Source organism: Acinonyx jubatus, chromosome E4 (genome assembly GCF_027475565.1).
Source record: "Acinonyx jubatus isolate Ajub_Pintada_27869175 chromosome E4, VMU_Ajub_asm_v1.0, whole genome shotgun sequence".
Lineage (NCBI taxonomy): Eukaryota > Metazoa > Chordata > Mammalia > Carnivora > Felidae > Acinonyx > Acinonyx jubatus.
Window position 1 is genome coordinate 47476015 of NC_069395.1, and position 21368 is coordinate 47497382.

The window sequence follows — 21368 nt, forward strand, 5'->3', positions numbered from 1 at the left end:
AACATCTTTGTAAGTACAGCCAGCCTGAGGTGCATTCTGCTGCCTCAGCACTCCCCAACCCCTCCACCCCACACCTTTCAGAGATGCCGGGTTGACCTTTCTACCATGCAACGTGATGCTCTTTCTCAGCTATTGTCATTGCCATCCATAATCTCAACAGCCTTGTGTTGTAAGCAGGTGCGTGTGTTACTGTTATATGTGGATACTGAAAATGAAGTCAGATCATGTAACTTCTCCATCGTCCCTACAGCAAAGGAGACTGACGACAGGCACCCTACATGGGCTCCAATGCCAAGTAGGGCCTTTTCTCATCAATTTCTCTCCGGCCAGAAATCCCTCTATCTTCTTGGCAGACAGGGTGCAATTTTGAGATTATCATTTGGCCAGATAGCCTGCCAATTCCTGGAGTAAAAATTGAGGGCCAAGTTTACTTTAAGAATCTATAGCTAGGACCCCAGGTCCAATTAATTTGTAACAGAAGCAAAGGCTGAGAAGAAAAACAAATACTATCATCGGTTTCAGGCTTTTCTGAACAGGAAAATATTTACAGGATGATAAACTGTGTTTAATAGCAACTATTAATTTGAGTGAGTATTAGGTAATCATGATACTTTTCCCTCTATGGACCAAATGAAGCTTCAGAATTTTTCTCAGTGTCCTGCTCTAGGCAGGAACTATAAATTGAGGCAGGCACTCGAAAGAAACATTTGCCTCTCTTACATTCCTACCATGCAAGAATCAGGTTTAGAGAGTAAAAGCCAAATCTATCTAAGTTACTTTATTACTAGTCCTTTATTTTATTCCCAGTGACCTAATTTAGATATATGGAAGAAAGTACTGGAGTGGTTTTTCCAGAGCCCTGGGAGTTACTTCGGGTCCACATTCTTTAATAAGGTTTTTTGACAGGAAAACCTGTGTGAACTCAGTAACTATTGAAAAATAAAAAACATTTCTGCCATCGTGATCTGCGGTATTGGAGCAGAATCCTCAATCTTGAGTTTGAAGCGTTACCCATTCAGTGAGAAATGATTAATAGTAAAAGAGAAATAAATTTATTCAATGTTTCAAGTTCCTCAGAAGTGAGTGGGGCAGCTCCCCCAGTTTGTTGCTGGATGGAGCATGGCCAGGAACCTGAAAAAGTGACAGTCCTGCCTTCATCAAGGAAGCATGGGAACGGAGCCTAGCAAAGGACAAAAGCATCCTTAAAAAAAAAAATCAGATCCCTTCCCTTCTATGATTCTTCAAGAAGCATTACATCATCAACAGGCTTAAGCATTAGTAAACACAATAATAAGTTAGTAAAAAAAAAAAAGAAATATAAATGTAAATAAGAAAGAGAGAGACTGAGAGAGAGAGAGAGAGAGAGAAGGGGCCTAAAAGAGTTTCTCTAATCCCCCCCCCCCTTGTGAAATGTGGATCCTCCCAAAAGTAGTCCGACGACACTAATTCCACTTTGAAAGCACTTGCAAGAGCAGGGCCAGGATATAAAATAAATGAGGGGGAGAGGGGATAGGCGCCCTGCGGAAGCCTCCACGGGGTAAGGGGACGCTTGGGAGAAGTTTCTTATTTTACCTTAGGGTTAGCCTAATTCGACGACCTATATTCTGTTCCCTTAAGCTGTCTAGCGCCCCCTCGAGGACCACGTCCCTAGTTCCTAGGCCGCGCAGAGGCCGCGCAGAGCGCCACCGCCCCTTCGGCGACCTGCGAGCCCCCGCGGTGGGTCAGGCAACCGAACCTGCTTTACAGCTCAAATCGTCGTCCGTAGAAACGCATGTTGATGCCACACCAAGCGGCACGCGGGCTTCTCACAAACGCCTCGTGGCCAAGGTCGCGCGAGTCGCCGGGCTGGGCGGGCGGGCGTGCCTCGGGGAATCGCCGTCCCGCCTCCGGGCGAGCAGAGCCCCGCCCCGCGCACCGCCCGGGCCCGCCCACGGTCAAGATGGTCCCTGGTCCCGCCCGCGGGCCACTCTGCAGAGACCGCGATCCCGGGCCAGCTTCCGACGATGGAGAGGAGGGCTCGGAGCTCCTCCAGAGAGTCCCGCGGGAGAGGCGCCGGATCCCCCCACAGGGAGAACAGGAGGGCGAAGACCGAGAGGGGCGGCGGTGGCCGTGGGCGTCGGGACGCCGGGCGGGAGAGGGCGGGGAGCCGGGGGGAGCCCCCAGCGCCCTCAGCCACCGTGGTAGACGTGGATGAGGTCCGCGGCTCCGGTGAGGAGGGCACCGAGGTGGCGGCGCTGCTGGAGAGCGAGCGGCCAGAGGAAGGTAGGGAGGACTGGGGATATGGGCGGGGAGGTGGGGGGTGTCTCTCCAGGTGGTACCACGGGATGTCACATCAAGTGGAACGAGTCATGGCACCGAGAGCCACCGACGCCAGAGCAACCTCCTGGTCCAGCTCAGATTCCCAGGGAATGAAAGGCCTAAATTGGTTAGGACCCACCAACCCTCCACCAAGTGGTAGGGACCAAAATACATAAGAAATACAAATAACATCAACTGAATACCGTTGGTCTTAGAGGCCAGCCATGGATGGGAAGCGGAGGGGAGTGTGGTCCAGGTTGGGGACCAGTGAATATGGCAAAGGAATGTGCAGCTGGTTTTCGTGGCTAATGAGTATATGGGCACCTAATTTAAGTGAAGACGTTCTTGAGTTGGTGGTTCTACGCGACTATGTAGCTTATTATTCTCTCCTCATCCCCAGTCTTACCTAAAAGTATTTTAAACTTTCTTTGGGATGATCATTTGACAGCAGAGCCAAGGAGAGAAGAGTCAGACCTGGATTCCAACTCAGCTAACTAGCCATATGATCAGAGGCAGGGCCTTAACCACCTAAGCACCAGGGATAACAATAGGTACCTTGGAGGAAAGAGGTGAGGGTACAAGGAGATATGCCATCCAAAGCACTTTGCACAAAGCTTGGAGCAGAGAATATACCAAATTTGCACAGATTCCTTGCAAGAGAGAGGAAAGTTAGACTGAAGGAGGGAATCATAGGGAAACAGATATTTTTGGCTTCTGGGGGTGAAGCCACTCTTAGGAACAAATACATCTGCTTCCAGTCCTTTTCAGAATGAATGGAAGAGAAAAAAATCATTACACCTTCAGTGTAGAATGACAAGGGTCTAGAGGATAGTAAATAAGGAATAGCGTGTTGTATTGCTTCCTGCTGGCAATGAAATTTTAACATAATTTTCTGGTTACCAGCAAAACAGTGTATGCTGGAACATTGAAAGCTATGATTTATGAAAGATTCCTGCAGCTGGGATGCAGTTTATACGGACCATGTTAATGCTGTTTTGCCCAACTGAGCCCTTTCATCAGTCAGAAATTTCTGGTCATTAAAGGTTTGTTGGGTCAATGCCACAGTATGGATGAGGTTAGAGGTAAGTATTATGCCTTAGACCACATTGGCAGGATAGGCAAGGAAGAAAGCCCCCGCCCTCTGCCCTGTATGGAGTTTTAACTCTGTGCCAGACACACACTGGGTATTTTACTGAGTATTATCATTCCCATATCACTGATGAGGAAGCATGGTGAGAAATTAAGTAACTTGCCAAAAACCTACAGCTGGGAAGTGGAGGAGCCAGAATTGCAGAGTAAGGTGGTCTGACTGAAAAGCCCATCCTTGCGTGGTACCGCACTTTGTGGTCCTGCTTTGTGGTCATGGTCCCGGCATTGCCACCAACCGGCTATGTGGCCTCAGGCAAGTAACGTCGCCTTCGTGGGCTTCACTCAGTTTCTCCAGCTATTAAATGACTGGAGCCCAAGACCCCACGCTATAGATGAGAAGTCTCACTGAAGGTGAGTCGGCCTTGCTGAGCCCTTGTCTGAACTTTCTGTGGCCTCCAGGGGACAGGGAGCAAGAGAAACAACATCCCCTTCTCACCTAGAACCACACTCCCACGGCCAGGCTGCTTCGGACGTGAGTAGAGCTTCACCTTACCGAAATGTTGGAGATTCTTAGATTACATCATATCTAAGGCTCCTTCTGCCTTAACATTTAATATTTCACCATTCACTTAAACCAAACAAATTGAGTATACAAGGAACTCATTCCAAGAGAATAATATTTTGTGAGTAAAGCTATAAGTTAGATTTGGAGTATAACTGTTAGTTTTCTGTTCACATCCCTAGCTACTGTAGGAAGGCATTTTGAGGCCTTCCTTCCCTTCTAAGATGTTATTTTGTCTGTATGTACTTTTATTTATTTTTACTTGCACGGTTACCACTGGCAAATGAAATATATTTATAAACTAATTAAACATGGCAATAACACCCTTACTGCCCCTAAGAAAGAATGCTGTAAAAACTAATATGATGTTGCTAGAGTAGCATTTCCTAAAATAGATTGCAAAGGAAATAACTTTTATAGAACATGAATTTCCTTGGAGAAAACTTGCCTGGCCAAATGTTTGGGAAATCCTACATTAAACAAAGCTAAGAATGCTTCTTTACTGCAGGGACACTCGTAGCTTCAGTATGCAGGCGAACACTGGGATACAGTACACAGTATTTCCTAAACTTGTTTAGCCAGGGAACTCTTGGTTTGTGGGGCATCCTGTGGGATTAGTGTTCCATGGGACAGACCTGGGGAACTATGTACTATAGCATTTAGTGCTGATACTAGTTTCGTGCTAGCATAGCTTTGCATCTGTTTTCTTCAAGTGATCAATTTGGTGATGACCTTTCCAACTATTTTACAGGCATGGAAATCAAATATTCAAGCCTAACCGATTCATTTTCCTCTTTTTTTCATCCCTCAAAAATAGACTTTTCACCATTCCTAATGATTAGTCACCTTCTAGTCCTCTACGAGGTTTTTAAACTCACAAATCATATCCCTTCGGCCAGTGTCACAGTACCTTGGAGATTAAAATTCTTGAGATTTCCCTAACTGTTACATTTAACTAATTTTCACTATCCACTTCTTCAGTCTTATGATTCAACAAATATTTATGGAGCACCTATGTTGTGTCGGACACTATTGTAGGCCCTGAGGATACAATGTAACCAACACAAGGTCCCAAGAAGCTTGTGTTCTTGAGATTAACTTTCCCTCATACATTTTCTTTTATCACCCAAGCAACCCGGATGTTCTGCAGTCCAGTTCATCATTACTTTGGTAACGACTGTCTGGAGATCCACGCCCTGATCCAAAGAAGGGACTCCAATGGAGGAATCCGGACATTTGGGGCAGGAGTGGAGGGGGAAGTAAGCTCAGGGAAGATGCGCCTCTGCACCGGACCAGAGGTCCGGTCTCCTCAGATTCAACACGTGGTACACGAGAAGCACACTTCAGTACTTTTTGTGCATCTATGCCATTTCATACTTACATCGATACTATGAAAAATGTCTCATGAGAGTGTTGGTATGAGATTTTATGAGATAGTGTTATGTCTATATAACAGATATAGCATAGTTAGCCTCCCCATTGCACAGATGAGAAATCAGGTTCAGAAAGATCACGTGCCTTGCTTAAGGTCATTTGACAGAAAATGGTGGAGCCAGAACTCGAACCCAGACCTTCCGCCCAGATTCTGTACTTATTTGAGGCACCCCCACCTTTCCAGGAATCTTCTCCACCTTCCACAGGCCCGCATAGCCCTTCACAGACATGCCCTATCATGGGAACTGACCACTGACATCCACCTCACTCTAAATTTCCAGCAAAGTCTGCTCTGTCCCTAATAGCACTGACCAACAAGTGCTAGTCAGTGAGTATGGTAAAGTTCTAATATAATTATTCCCTGACTTTTTTTTAGGTACCAAGTCTTCAGGTTTAGGGGCCTGTGAATGGCTTCTTGTCCTCACATCCCTGCTCTTCGTCATTGTGACCTTCCCTTTTTCTATCTGGTTCTGCATAAAGGTGAGATTCCATGAGGACCCAATACGTAATCTCCCGGTGCCTCTCACTGACCACACGTCCACGTTTCTGCGGTTTGGTATGTGCCATCTGCTCTGCATAGAATGGCCTTCCGCCCACTTGTCTGCCAGGAGAGCTCTTACTCCTTTCAGACCTTGCTCAAATGTAACTGTGAAGCCTTCCCGGACTCCCCAAGACTGTCATTTCCTTCCCGGTGCTCTCATGTCTCTCTGCTTTCACATCCATTCTAGCACTTAGCACGTGTATAATCTTTGTTGGCACCCAGTCTCTCCCGTTAGACTGAGAGCCCTCAGGTCAGGGGCTCTGTCTAGGTCATCTGCACTCTGCGACACAAAGATCAACCCAGAATAGATCATGATGTCCACTTCTGGCACTTCCAGAAACTTCTCAGGCAGCTTCTGTACTATGAACGATGATTCTCTTTGGCCCACATGCCTGTCCTCGAAGTAAATGAAGACCAAAGACCATGTCTATTCAGGAAGCACGTGCCAAGACAGGAACACAAGTGCAAGGGGTTTATTGGGAGGCATTTTCTATGAAAGGTTAAGGGGAGAGAGAATAAGAGTAGGCAAAGAAAGCCTTCAGACAATGATGCGGTTCTGATACCTGTGCTGTAAGAAGTGAAGGAAGGATTGGACAGAAAGAGCCTCAGACTGTGGCCGGCCCCAAGGTGGTGTTGGCCTGAAAGGGAACTCCAGAGCTAAGTTTGCTTCATGATGGGCAGAAACAGCCAGGCCCTAAGACCCCTGCCATTGTTACCAGTGTCTGCAGCTGCTGGGGAAGAGCATGTCCTTGGCTGGAATGCTACACGTGCCGCTGGGGCCACTGCTGATTATACTCACGTTTAGACCTTCTCTTCCTCCTTCTCTTCCGCCTCCTCTTTCTCCTCCTCTCTCTTCAGGAAAGGGTGTTGAATATTGTCCCACACCTTCTCTGCACCCATTGAGATGATCACATGGTATTTGCCCTTTATTCCATTGATACGGTGTATTACATTCACTGAATTTTGAATGTTATATCAACTGCGTATTCCTAACATAAATCCCACTTGGTTGTTGTGTAAAATCCTTTTCACCGGTTTCTGGATTCAGGCTGCTCGTAGTTGGTTGAGGATTTCACATCTATGTTCATAGGAGATACTGGTCTGCAGTTTTCTTTTCCTGTGATGTCTCACTCTTGTTTTGGGACCAGGACAACACTGGCCTCAGAGAATGAGTTGGACATATTTTCCTCCTCTTCTGTTTTTGGGGAGAACCTGTGAAGAACTGGTATTACTTCCTTGTCAAATGGATGACACAATTTACCAGTGAAGCCTCTGGTCCTGGACTTTTCTCTATGAGAAATTTGAAAACTACTAATTCAGTCGTTTACTTCTAGGTCTTTTCAGGTTTCTTTTTTCTCAAGTCAGTTTTGGTCACTGTGTCTATATAGGAATTTGTCCATTTCACCTCAATTATCTAATTTGGGGCATATAGTTGTTCATAGTATTTTCTTTTATAACCTTTTTTTCCCTATAAGGACTGAAGTGATGTTCCTGTCATTCCTTTTCATTCCTGATTTTGGAGATTTGAGTCTTCTTTTTTTTCTTGGTCAGGTTAGCTAAATATTTGACAATTTTGTTGATCTTTTCAAAGAACCAACTTTTGGCTTAGTTGATTTTCTCTATTGGTTTTCTAATTTCAATTGCATTTATTTCCACTCTAATCTTCGTTATTTTCTTCTGTGCTTTTTTTAGGTTTAGTTTCCTCTTCCATTTCCAGTGTCTTAAGGTAGAAAATTAGGGTTTTATTTTGAGATATTTCTTCTTTTTTATTATAGGCATCTACAGCTGTAAATTTTCCTCTCAGAGCTGCTTTAGCTGCATCCCATATGCTTTGGTATCTTGTGTTATTGTTTTCACTCAGTCAAAATATTTTCTAATTTCTCTTTTGAGTTCTTCTTTGATCCATTGGTTATTTTAGAGTGTGTTGTTCAGCTTCTATATATTTGCAAATTCCCCAAATTTCCTTGTTAATGATTTCTAACTTCATTCCTTTGTAGTCAGATAATATACTTTGTGTGTAATTTCAGTAGTTTTAAATTTATCGAGGTTTATTTTATGGCTAGTATTTAGTCTATCCTCGAGAGATTTCCTGCATTCTTGAGAAGAAAGCATACTTCGCTGTTGTTGGGTGGAGTCGTGTGTCAGCATCTGTTAGATCTAATTTGTGTATCGTGTTGTTCAAGTCTTGTTTCCTTTTTTATCTTCTGTCTAGTTGTTCTGTCCGTTATTGAAAGTGGAATATTAAAGGGGTGCCTCGGTGGCTCATTTGGTTAAGTGTCCGACTTCGGTTACAGTCATGATCTCACGGTTCATGAGTTCGAGCCCCATATCAGGCTCTGCACTGTCAGTGCAGAGCCTGATTGGGATTCTCTCACTCTCCCTCTCTTTCAGTGCCCCTCCTCTACTTGCTCACACTCTTTCTGTCTCTCTCTCTCAAAATAAATTAATAAACTTAAAAAAAAGGGAAGTGGAATATTAAAATCTCCAACTATTAGGGTTGCTTGAATTGTCTATTTCTGTTTTCATTCTCTTGGTGTTTGCTTCTTATATTTTAGATCTCTGTTTTTAGGTGCATACATGTTTATCATTGTTATACTTTCCTAATGCATTGACCCTTTTATTGTTATGTAGTATCCCTCTTTATCACCTATAACATTTTTGTGTGTTTGTTTTAAATTCCATTTGTCTGGTATCAGTATAGCTGCTTCTGCTTTCTTTTGGTTGCTGTTTGTGTGGTATGTCTTTCCTATCTTTTTGCTTTCCATCTATGTGTAACGTTTAATCCAAAATGTGTCTTCTATAGACAGCAGATAGTGGGTAGCGGGTTCTTTTGAAGGGGGATCTGAGCACCTGTATGGCTGCCCTAGAGTCCAACACTAACTCAGCCACGCATTGTGGCGAAGGCTCTCAGGTCCGGCCACTTAAGATGGTAAACCCTAAAAGCCAATTAGGAAGAGCATATTGAAGCAGAATGAGGTATTACATTTGAGCAAGGTCTTGAAGGAGTGAGACTCCTCTTTGTCTCTAGGAAGAATTTGTTGCTTCCAATAAAAGCAGAAGAGAAACAAGTAATGCTAGAGAGCCAAGAAATCGTGGGTGCCTGGGGCCTGCTCTGGGAACCAAATCTAGACGTTCATTCTCATTCGTTGTTTCACCAAGCAAGGCAGCGTTCAGGCACAGGAGCTATAAGACTCAGCAGGATCAACAAGACATGGTTCTTGACCCCAAGGGACTTATAGTTGGGTAGTGGAGCCTGTTACCCTAAGAAGCACACTTCAAAATGTGTTACTTTTGGTCTCTTTGTTACATTTTAATAATTGACTGTTTTATTTTGAGAGACACAGAGACAGTGCAAATGGGGCAGGAACAGAGAGAGAGTGAGAGAGAATCCCACGGAGGCTCTGCGCTGCCAGCACAGAACCTGACGTGGGGCTTGAACTCATGAACTCTGACATCATGACCTGAGCTGAAACCGAGAGTTGAACGCTTAACAGAATGAGCCACCCAGCGCCCCTCAGTGGAGCTTTCTAAAGCGGAAAGAGAATGAAGAAGGAAAATAGATATGGCTCAGTCACAAATAATCGTTTGTTCATTCAACAGTTCACAGGTGGGGGCGTATATACAAAACAACAGACCATGTAAGCTAATGATAAGCAAGCATTAGAACCCAAATCTTGATACTGGGCCAGAAAATGAAGTTTATTTTTGAAGTAGTGTTCATTAACTTTCCTGTCTCTCTTCTAATACACAGACATTTCTACACAGAGAATCTCCCCTTTTGCCATTTACAAAATAACTACACATTTCCAGGGTGCACTTAATTTTTCTAGATACATCACCAATGAGAATAGACAAATTAAAAGCCAATTGAATGATTTTGAAGCAACCTCAGAAAAAATGCAGTTTGAAACAAAATATCACAAGTGGTATTAAAATATACCCTCTCTATTAAATAGCTAATGTGTGATACATATAAAAGCTAATAATGCAGAAGTCCCAGGAAAATACAAGATAAAACATGCTGTGATTTTCTTGACTTAGATATGTTGGACATAGTAGAAGTATTTTTTTAAATAATCATGACTCTTTAAACAAAATTCTGTTCATGGGTTCAAAAAAATAACATGTTTCTGAAATTCTCCACTTGCTAAGTGTAGATTTTGGAAATGTAAATATTAATAGAAATTTCTTCTTGGTTCTCAGAACTAAAGTTTTCTGATATTTAGGATCACTCTCTTGCCAAGGCCTTTTGAAGACTTTATTTTTCTTTCTTGGAATGTTTCAAAAGTATAATCTTTCCCTTTAGGTTGTACAGGAGTATGAGAGAGTAATAATATTCCGACTGGGACATCTACTTCCTGGAAGAGCCAAAGGCCCTGGTACGAAACACATTTTTATCCCCCATAGACTTGCCAGTTTCTTCAATCCATGCATATTTGTCATATGGACCTCAGATAATATGAAATAACTTGATCCATGGTATTTGCATTTTCTAATCTTTTTAAAGTTTTTATTTATTTTGAGAGAGAGAGAGAGAGCAGGTGAGGGGCAGTGAGGAAGAAAGAGAGAATCCAAGCAGGCTCTGTGCCATCAGCACAGAGCCCAATGTGGGGCTCAAACTCAAGAGCCGTGAGATCATGACCTGAACCAAAACTAGGAGCTGGATGCTTAGCCGACTGAGCCACCCAAGCACCCCTGTTATTTGTAGCACAGGTTATGAAAGATCAGTCAGAGAGCATTACCACCAGGTCACAGTGACCAAGAGAGAGGATGGGTGCAGAAAGTCAAATGCCAGGGCCAGGCTGGCTGGAGTAGCAAGTAGGCTTAGGGCCCATGGCTGGGCACTGGTTTGAGCAGAATGTGTATTTGGTTAGAGTGCTGTCAATTCTCAGAGCAAAGCTGAGCTAGTTCAGAATCTAGGGGTCAGACCAAACCATGGGAGATAGGCAAAGTCTAGCATCCAAGTGGAAAATTGGCCTTTGGTTCATGGAACTTAGAGAACATAGACTGAGCACCTCCTGTGTTTTAGATACTATATAACTACCAGGGAGATGGGGGCACCTGGGTGGCTCAGTTGGTTAAGCGGCAGACTTTGGCTCAGGTCATGATCTCACTGTTCCGTGAGTTTGAGCCTGCATCAGGCTCTGTGCTGACAGCTCAGAGCCTGGATCCTGCGTCAGATTCTGTGTCTCCCTCTCTCTCTGCCCCTCCCCGACTCATTCATTTCCCCTCTCTCTCTCTCTCTCTCTCAAAGATAAATAAACATTAAAAAAAAAAAAAAAACTACCAGGGAGATGAAGGTGGATAAATGAGACATGGTTTCTGATCTCTAGGACCTTACAGTTTAGTAGAGTTCCTCTCTAGAGGTCCAAGCTGATTATGGTGCACAGATAGAAGCATGGTTAGCCTATAAAGTCTAGTCGTTGGGGTTTAGAGATCCAAGCCAGCCAGGAAGTCATAGGAAGGAACAAAGTCCCACTGTGCATATATTGGAAAGGGTCCAAGTGCTAAGCCAGGAAAACAGAAACAGCAGAGAAGAGAGACTAGACTAGAGGACACAAATCAGAGTTTGACGATTCAGGACAAGCAGATGGGTCCACATAAAAGTAGAACCAGACCCTGTAGTCTAGGACAGCGACCATCTTGTTCTGGTTCTAATTGTCGGCCTCCTTCTTTATTGGGGCTAGAAAGGGCCAGTAGCTGGGCTGCTCCTCAGAGAGGTCCTGGGCTCTGTGAGGTGCTCCTGGCTCCAGTAAGGCTTTGGCGATTGCTGGAGCCCACATTGCCCACTGGCTCTCAGAAAATCTCGATAAATCAATCTAAAACTATTTATTGCCCATTAACCCTGTACATTACATTAAGTACATAAGGAATAATGAGCCAACTCAATGGCTGGTGTCATGATATTGCTATTGTGCTACCTCGGGGGCTCACATTTTAAGAAGTACCACAGGGAGGTTGCTGGCTCTAAAGTTTGTCATCTTGGTACGTGCATGCATTCAAAAATAATTTTACAGAGCACCTAAAAGGCACTACGTCAGGCACTAAAGCTAGCAATAGTGCATAAGACACTCTTGCTAGGGAGTTCAAATCTAGTGAAGAGGACAGACATGTTACTCGAGATCTGGAGGGGTCAGCACCATGACCGAGGTAACCATACGGCCCATTTTGCTGGGGCTAATCCCTGTTAATGCCAGTTTCCTGGAGTACATTGTAACAGTGCTCTCCTTTCATCCTCAGAAGTGTCCTAGATTGAACAAAAAAATTTATATGGTAACCTTAGCAACCACAAACACATTATAGGGGGGGAGGTGGGATTGCCCGATGATCTGTGTGTATTTGGAGGCTAAGGAAAACAATGCAATATGCAACCTGACACCAAAGAGGTGAACCCCAAGCAGTCTCCCTACTTATTATTCACCTGTTAATTTCCCTGCCCCCTCTCCTAGGCCTTTTCTTCTTTCTGCCCTGCCTGGATACCTACCACAAGGTCGACCTTCGTCTCCAAACCTTGGAGATACCCTTTCATGAGGTAAGCCAAATGATGGATTTTGCTTTCTCTCTACATTTCATATGGCTGAGCTACCAGGTCTGATCCAAGGCAAAATAATATTTAAGCTCAAAAGTAGAAAAGGAAAGATATGGACTATATCAAATTAAGAACTTCTGTGTTTCAAAGGACATGATCAAAAGATGAACAGGTAATCTATGGAATGGAAGAAAATATTTGCAAATAATATACCTGATAATATTCAGAATATATAAAGAAATCTTATAACTCAACAAGAAAGCAAACAACTCAATTAAAAATGGGCAAAGGACTTTGTGATGGTTAATTTTACGTGTTGGCTTAGCTAAGCTATGGCACCCAAACTTGGTCAAACATATCTGAGTATTGTTGTGAAGGTATTTTTTAGATAAGGCTAATATTTAAATCAGTAGATTTTGAGTAGATTACCTTCCATAATGTAGGTGGGCCTCATCCAATGAGTTGAAGGCCATAAGACTAACCTCCCATTGGGAGGAGGGAATTCTGCCAGCAGACTGCTCTCAGCCTCGAGCTGCAACGTCGCTCTTCCTTGGATCTTCAGCCTGTTGGCCTGCCCTGAAGATTTTGGACTAATCAGCCTCTACAATTGTGTAAGCCAATTACTGTTTCTCTCTCTCTCTCTCTCTCTCTCTCTCTCTCTCTCTCACACACACACACACACACCCTAATGATTTAATGATTCTATTTCTCTGGAGAGCCCTAACTAATACAGACTTGAACAGATATTTCTCCAAAGAAGATACACAAATGGCCAACAAACACATGAACAGATGCTCAACAGACTAATCATTAGAGAAAGGCAAATCAAAACCACAATGAGATACCACCTCACACCTGTTGGAATGACTACTATAAAAACAAACAACAACAGCAGCAACAAAATAACAAGGGTTAGCAAAGATGTAGAGAAATTGTGTTGTGCACTGTTTGTGGGAAAGTAGAATGGTGCAGCTGCTATAGAAAACAGTACAGCAATTCCTCAAAAAATCAAAAATAGAATTAACCATTTGATCCAGCAATTCCACTTCTGGGTACATACCCCAAAGAATTGAAAGCGAGGTCTTGAAGACATATTTGCATCCCTATGTTCATGGCAGCATTATTCGCAATAGCCAAAGATGAAAATAACCCTAGTGTCCACCGATGACTGACTGGAAAACAAAATGTGGTACATACAGTGGAATATTACACAGCCTTTAAAAAGAAGGAAAGTCTGACATATGCTACATCATGGATGAACCTTCAGAACATTGAGCTAAGTGAATTAAGCCATCACAAAAAGACAAATATTCTTAGGATTACATTTATATGAGGTACCTAGAGTAGTCAGATTCATAGAGGCAGAAGGTAGAATGGTGGTTGCAGAAGTTGGGGGAAAGGAGTGGGGAGTTGTTTAATGGATTTCACTTCTGCAAGATAAAAGAGAGTTCTGGAGACTGGTTGTACCACAATGTGACTTGTATAACATACTACTACTGAATTGTATGCTTAAAAATGGTTAAAAGAGAGGGGGCACCTGGGTGGCTCAGTCGGTTGGGCATTTGTTGATTTCAGCTCGGGTCATGACCCTGGGGTCATGGGATTGAGCCCTGCATTGGCTTCCATGTTGGGTGTGGAGCCTGCTTGAGAGTCTCTCCCTCACTCTCTGTCTCTCTGTCTCCCCTCTATCCCTCTCCCCAGCTCGCACTCTCTCTCCCTAAAAAAAAAAAAAAAAAAAAAATTAAAATGTAAATTGGATGTTACATGTATTTTGCCACAATTAAAAACTAAAAGTAAATATCCAGATTTTTGTATTAGTAATTTAGATTTGTAAACTTTTCCTAAATTGTCTCCCACTGTCCATTTGAAGGTCTTTCTCATTCCATCTTTTGTTAAATACGAATAATACATAAATTTTTAAGAGGCTTATTTTGGATAATTAAAGGTAAAAAGGGAAGAAATAAAACTTACCCCTAATCCTATATGTATCATATATATACATATAAATGGTATATACGTATACATATTTATATTTATATCCTATGCATATCTAAATTCTTTTTTTTTTAATGTTTATCCATTTATTTTGAGAGAGAGAGAGAAAAAAAATCCCAAGCAGTCTCTGCACTGTCAGCACAGAGCCCGATGTGGGGCTGGATCCCATGAACCCAGTTATGACCCAAGCCGAAATCAAGAGTTGGACACTTAACCAACTAACCCACTCAGGCGCCCCATCCTATATATATCTTATAGACAGGTACTGTTATTTTGGAGTGTATCTTTTCAGATTTTTCCATGTGTGTTGTTATATTTACAGACAGGTATACATACCATACTGCTTCATAACATGCCTTTTTCAGTCAACACTGTTGTGATCACGTTTGCATATATTAGCTATGTTTCTACCCCTTTGTGTTCAATGGACACATAGCATATGGATACACCACAATTCCCAATTCCCTATGGTGACTATTTAGTTCTAATTTTTTATGATAATAAGCAACGCTGTGAATGACATCTTTGCAGCTAAATCCTTAAAATACGTCCTTGTGGTAAGCGTCTAAGACGGAAATGTTGAGAATGTGCAGCGTTTAGGGCTCTTGGTGTGCGTCGCCAGTCTGCCCTCTAGCGTTCGTACTCCCAGCAAGCAACTCATCAGAGTGCTCGTTTCCCAGAACGTGCTTCTCTTTCAGCTTCAGGGTTCTTTCGGCCTCAGGTTAAAAAGGTCTGGTATACAATTAACTGGATGTTTTCGCCTAAGAAAAGTATTCCTGATAATTTTACAAAGCCATTTACAACAGGATTCCTTTAAATTGTGAGTTCTTTATTGTATTTAATAAAAACTCTGTAATCTTCAAAAACACATCTATTTTGAATAAAGCGTGGGCCAATGACTTTTTTTTTTCTTGCTATAATCTTACTGAGAAGCTTTCCTTTGAACACATTTAGCTTCTCTATCCCCACCTGGGAAAGGAGCCCTAACATAAGGCCTGTTATCCAAACTCTTTTTTCTGCCCAGGTTGTGACCAAAGACATGTTTATAATGGAGATAGATGCCATCTGCTACTACCGAATGGAAAATGCCTCTCTTCTCCTGAGCAGTCTTGCTCACGTGTCCAAAGCTGTCCAGTTTCTTGTGCAAACCACCATGAAGCGTCTCCTAGCACATCGCTCCCTCACTGAGATTCTTCTAGAAAGGAAGAGCATTGCCCAAGATATAAAGGTACTTAGATAAATTTAACATCAAGTATGTTGAAATAGCTCTTTTATTCATTTCTTCATTAGCCGCTTATTGAAGCATGTGCTATGGAAGCATGTGCCAGACCTTCACTGCTAAGCTGACCGCTAAGGAAGAGGCCGCCAAATTTGACCCTGAGTCAATCTGGTGATGACTAGTCAGTCACTGCCGTAAGTTCTGCTCTTAACCCTGCCCCAGTGGCTTTGGACTCACTGCGAAGTGCCCACATAGCACAAAGTGTGGGAGTGAGAGCTGGCAGGGATGGCGGGGCTGGGCAGGACAGGGTGGTGGTTATACACAGATGGTCAGGAATGGTTCCTGGGAGCTTACGGCCTAGTTGGGAAAACAGCAAAGTTAAATAGTAAGTTCAAATAAGACTTTCAGATCAAAAGAGGTAAGATGTCACAGACCCTTAGTGGTTAATCTCCCAATCAGTCATCTGCATTTAATTGATTGCGGATCAGGGCAGGAATTGGGGAGCAAGAACCACCTCACAAGCAGCCCCATCCAGCCCGCAGACAGCACAGCACGCTCAGCAAACGCGCCCTCGGCCAGGCTGGACATCTTTGATTCTTACCGAGACGAGTTGGCAAAGGTGTTGAGAGTGAAAACAAAGCAGGATTCCGGGCAGCCGGCCAGTCACATGGCAGTTACCACCAGTGAGGGACCCTGTCATTGAGGCCTTGAGCCCAGGATTGAGTTAGGAGGGTACGAATGTTGCCTAGTCGAACGGAGGACCTCCAACAGCAGGGCCTCAGGGTCAAAGGCGTTGGTAACGATTGCGTCTGATGGGGCCTGAGCGGTCACTAATCTTAGAAGGTGAAGTACCCAGGTGTCTGTGATTTGTCCAACTTGTTACTCATAAAACTAGATTAGCATCTTGGTGGAAAAGGGGAAAATTCAGAAAACAAGAGAACCAAAAAAGAAAAAAGTTAGAATAAGAAGAACACAGGTAGTTGCTGCTCTGGAATTTCAAAACCACTCTAGCATGGGGGTGCCGGGGGGGCTCCATCAGTTAAGTGTCCACTCTTGATTTCGGCTCAGGTCATAGTCTCACAGTTCATGGTATCGAGTCCCCCTGTCGGGCTCTACGCTGACATCATAGAGCCTGCTTGGGATTCTCTCTCTCTGCCTCTCTCTGCCCCTCATCCACGATCACTCACACACCCTCTCTCTCTCTCTCTCAAAAATGAACATTTAAAAAAAATAAACAAAATAAAACCACTCCAGCGTGTTCCCCCTCGTCCACCTCAGCCTTTCTTCCTATTCATCTCTCCCCTCTAAAGGGTAAAGGAAAAGGTCCAGACTCTGGACACACAAGCTTGCCTTTGTTACACTGAATTTTTATGTATTCTCACATTTGTCTTCCTGGATTATGGACTCCATAAGGGCAGGGGTCATATTTTATTCGTCTCTCTGTTCTCAGCACCTGTCACCGGGCTTGTCCCACAGCAGTCAGATAGTGTGCTTTGGATGAGTGAATGAGTGACCCCACTGTTACTCCGCCTGGGCAGCTAACCCCGTGCACTCGGCGCCTGGCCCACATGCAACACTTCATACTTGCACGCCTCCTCTTGGGCTGCTTCCCTTCTCCCTGCAGGCAAAACCCTCTTTGTCCTTTAAGACGCCACCTCCTCTTTTCAACATCCCTTCCTGTCATCACCCCAACCCTAACCCCCAGATTAGCCAGCCTCCTCAGGGCTCTCCATGCACGAAGCTAGCTGACTGTGTAGCCACTAAGAAATCATCAGAATCATTTAAAAGGAAAAGTGTGGGTCCACATGCGTAGCTCCGTCCTCTCCCCTCCTTTCCAGAGCCCACAGTTGCCTTTCTCCTGCCTTGTGGGTCTGGGAAGTGGGGGGAATGGGTGCCACTGGCGGGAAGGAGGCACCTGTATTTAAATGACAGCCATTTGGGAGACACTAGATTCTGGTTTCTCTAATAGATGCATCTTAAAACAGATTTAACAACTACACCATCTGTATCGGTTTCCCACGGCTTCTGTAACAAATTACCACAAACTCAGGGACTTCAAATGATGCCGGTCTAGTCTGTTACACTTCTGAAGGCCAGAAGTGCCAGATCAGCTTCACTGGGGCCAAAGTCAAGGTGTCAGTCAGCAGGGCCACTTCCTTCTGGAAGTTCTGAGGGGAGAATTCATTTCCTTGCATTTTCCAGCTTCTCTCAGCCCCCTCTCCCCCACCTTCCCCGGCTTGCGGCCCCTTCCTCCACGTTCACAACCCATCACTCCAGTCTCTGCCCCCAGAATCACATCACCTTCTCCTCTCCTGTAGTCACACCTCCCTCTGCTTTCCTCTTAACAGGACACTTGTGACTGCATTTGGGGCCCACTGGGAAGACCCAAGATACTCTCCCCATTTTCAGATCCTCTAACTTAATCCCATCTGCAATCCCACCTCTTCTGGGGTAACATTCACAGGCTCTGAGGATTAGGACACGGTTGTCTTTGGAAGCCACTATTCAGCCTACCACGCCATCTTTAATTCCACAAATATTTATTGAGTGGCACCGTGCAAAGTTAAGCAACTCTTCGCAAGGTACGGTAATGCTAACACAAAAGTCCTTTCAGAGGAAATGTACTTCCTCAGTACAGAACAAGGGCCATGAGGGCGTAGAGGTGCTCCCCTCACCTGGAGGTTCTCACTGACATCTCAACTCTTCCCTCCACAGGTGGCCTTGGATTCAGTGACCTGTATCTGGGGAATCAAAGTGGAGAGAACAGAAATGTGGGTAGGAAATCAACCAGGAAAGATAATATGATAAAAGGAAATGTGTTGGGTTTTTTTTTAATAATTCCAAAAATTATTTTCAGTGAGTTGAGTATTATAGCCACATTAACATAAATTTGGAAAAAGGAAAAAATTACCCAGTACTCATAGCCATAACAGAACCACTGTAACATTTAGGCAAATTCCTTTCATGGATTAAAAAAAAATTTTTTGAGATAAAATTCACATAACATAAAAATGGACCATTATAACCATTTTAAAGTATAATCAAGAGTTTTATTATAAAAGGAGGGGCAGAGAGGGAGAGAATCCCAAGCAGGCTCCATGCTGTCAGCACAGAGCTCTACGTAGGGCTCAGTCTCACAAACCATGAGATCATGACCTGGGCCGAAATCAAGAGTCGGACACTTAACCGATGGAGCCACCCAGGTGCCCCAAGACTGTTTTCAGTATTCAAATTTAATAGCTGGGATTTAGCCTAAACTGTAAGTGGGAAAGATCGTAACAACCCATCAACCAAAAAACGTGTTCTACTTGTCGGAAAAAAGCCACAGCTCTACGGTAACATCCGAGACAACAGCGGTCTGCATTTGAGGCACTGACTTTTGAGATGCTCTCCCCCACCACTGTCTGCCTCAGAGTCTAGGGACAGGACACCCCGTTGAGTGGTCCGAATTTGCTGCGCGGGTGGCCAGCCTGTAGGAAGCCCTGGCTGCTGCAAGCAGTGCTGCTTACCCACATGCCCACTGTCTCTCTCTTCCAGTAAGGATGTGAGGCTGCCGGCCGGGCTCCAGCACTCACTGGCTATGGAAGCCGAAGCGCAGAGACAGGCCAGAGCGCGGGTGAGCCAGCGCCGTGCCCGCTCTCCAGGCCTGCTCCTGCAGAACATGTCCCCTTTGCTTCCTCACCTCCCATCTGTGCAGGAGCTGGGAGGACGCTGGCCTGTGCCCCCCCACCCCACTCTATTAAAATCATCTCTCATACGCCCTCTCTCTGAAGCTACTGGTAACAGTGACCACCTCCTCCTTCTGGAGTCTTGCCTTCCCTCTCCTTAAGGGCGTTTCTCCACCCTTCATCCCTCTTCTCTTGTGCTGACGCCTTTCCCTAGGGAATGCCAGTCACCCGTCACCTCTATGTGAATGACACCAGACCTGTGTCCCTACCTCTGTGCAAGCTGTGCAGGGGTGACCCTGATGAGGGCCCGGTTCCCACAATGCCAGAGCCGAGGGAAGGCTGCGCGGCTCACAGCCTCCACGCGGCCATGCCAGTGAGTGGCACGGATGTGGCTGCCGGCAGCTCCCGAGGACCGAGGTGGGGGTGGGGGGACGGGTGTCAGGAAAAGGAAAATGAGGACAGAAGGAGAGACAGACGTCTCTTAAAGAACAGAAAGCACGTGGAGAAAACCCTACCACAGAAGAGGTCAGTAACCCCGGAGTGTGGAGAGGAGGAGGAGGGAGGGAAGGAAGTGGTCCCCTGGGCAGAGTACCTTCCCGATCTCTGGGTCGCCCTCTTTGTCCACTCGACGGTGGCATTTGGATGGTGAGCTGAGTGCTTTTTCTTCTGAAATGCTTACTGTTCATTTTGCCCTAGTTAGGAGTCCCCCTTTCGGGCTTCCACGACCTTGCCTAGAATGCCGGCCAACTTTTTCTCAATATGGCAAAATCCTACTAATCTTTCAAGGCCCAGCAGACATAACAACTCCCTCAACACTTCACTCTGCTTGTCAGGGCCCTTGACAGATTCTGCCCTAAATTACACCAGTAGTATCACCTGTCTCCCCTGGACCAGATCCTTGAGAAACAGGGCAGTCTGCCCTGTGCCTGACAGTGCCCGTCACCTACTAGGTGCTCCATGCTCCATGTTTGCTGAGGAACCCTGAATAGTGAGGAAAGCCTTGGAGGAACGAGGAGGAAAATTCACTCTGCTTCTCTGCACATCCGTTCTCTAGGTGATCGCTGCGGAAGGGGAGAAGGCCGCCTCCGAGTCCCTGAGAACAGCAGCTGAGATCCTAGCGGGCACTCCGGCTGCCGCTCAGCTGCGATACCTCCACACGCTCCAGTCCTTGTCTACAGACAAACCTTCCACAGTGGTTTTGCCTTTGCCGTTTGACTTGCTAAATTTCCTGTCTTCTCCCAGCAACAGAGCTCAAGGAAGCCTCCCCTTACCAAATCCTTCCAGACCTGTTGAGCCACCAAATCCTAAAAAGAAAGACTCTCCCATGTTATAGGAAGAGCCAAGGGTAATGTGACTGGAAGGGGCCTGACTTCTAACAGCCACATCCCTGAGTCAGGCACTCTGTCCTCACCTCCTGCCCTTTCTTTGGTTGCCATATGGAATGCCCTTGGAATGCACACAGTCACAATTCAGGAATCTGCATGAGAAGACAATGAGATGATGTAATGACAGAGAAACCATATAACAGGTTTAGATGCATCATTTAATCAGAGTAATTATGGGAAAGAGCTTTAGCCAACATTCTACTTTGGAAAGAATTTTGCGTCTGTACAGGGCTAAATTTTGACTTCCGAAGATGTAGGTCAAATGTGCTCCGTAGCCCTTTCTACCTGCCCCTATTTTTGTGTTCATCACACTTTACTGTAATCTTGTACTTAAGATTCAGGCTTCTCTCCAACCATACTATGAACTCCTCACAGGCACGTCTTGGTCATTTTCTCCCTGACCACACTCAACCTTGTATGTTCTACCCTATATTCACATCTAACCTTGATAATTGCACCATAGTGACACGTGAATGTTCCTGAGTAAAAGAAAAAAAATAAGATACACTTGGTCTGGATATAAAGTTTACACCTAATTAAAGAATTAAAAGGATTTCTTTTTATGGAGTCTCCTTTAAAAAAAAAAAAGTTTATGGTGGGGGGGGAGGTAGAGAGAGGGAGAGAGAGAATCCCAAGTAGGCTCCGTGC

General features: G+C 44.7%; 1 protein-coding gene across 1 annotated transcript; it reads left to right on the plus strand.

Moving 5' to 3' along the window:
* Window positions 1–1901: 1901 nt before the first annotated feature.
* NPHS2 (NPHS2 stomatin family member, podocin) lies at window positions 1902–21270 on the plus strand. Its single transcript, XM_027074329.2, has 9 exons — window positions 1902–2262; window positions 5760–5863; window positions 10231–10303; window positions 12374–12456; window positions 15473–15676; window positions 18383–18438; window positions 19205–19283; window positions 20390–20939; window positions 20972–21270. Exons 1-8 carry the CDS (start codon window positions 2004–2006, stop codon window positions 20666–20668), a joined length of 1137 nt encoding a protein of 378 aa, XP_026930130.1. The 5' UTR covers window positions 1902–2003; the 3' UTR covers window positions 20669–20939; window positions 20972–21270.
* The last annotated feature ends 98 nt before the right edge of the window (window positions 21271–21368 follow it).

What these genes read in the sequence shown, in the direction of transcription:
- NPHS2 (XM_027074329.2), top strand. Translation starts at nt 2,004, where the DNA reads ATGGAGAGGAGGGCTCGGAGCTCCTCCAGAGAGTCCCGCGGGAGAGGC. An exon ending in CTATCTGGTTCTGCATAAAG is followed by an intron (nt 5,864 to 10,230) that starts GTGAGATTCCAT and finishes CTTTCCCTTTAG; the next exon opens with GTTGTACAGGAGTATGAGAG. An exon ending in GCATTGCCCAAGATATAAAG is followed by an intron (nt 15,677 to 18,382) that starts GTACTTAGATAA and finishes TTCCCTCCACAG; the next exon opens with GTGGCCTTGGATTCAGTGAC.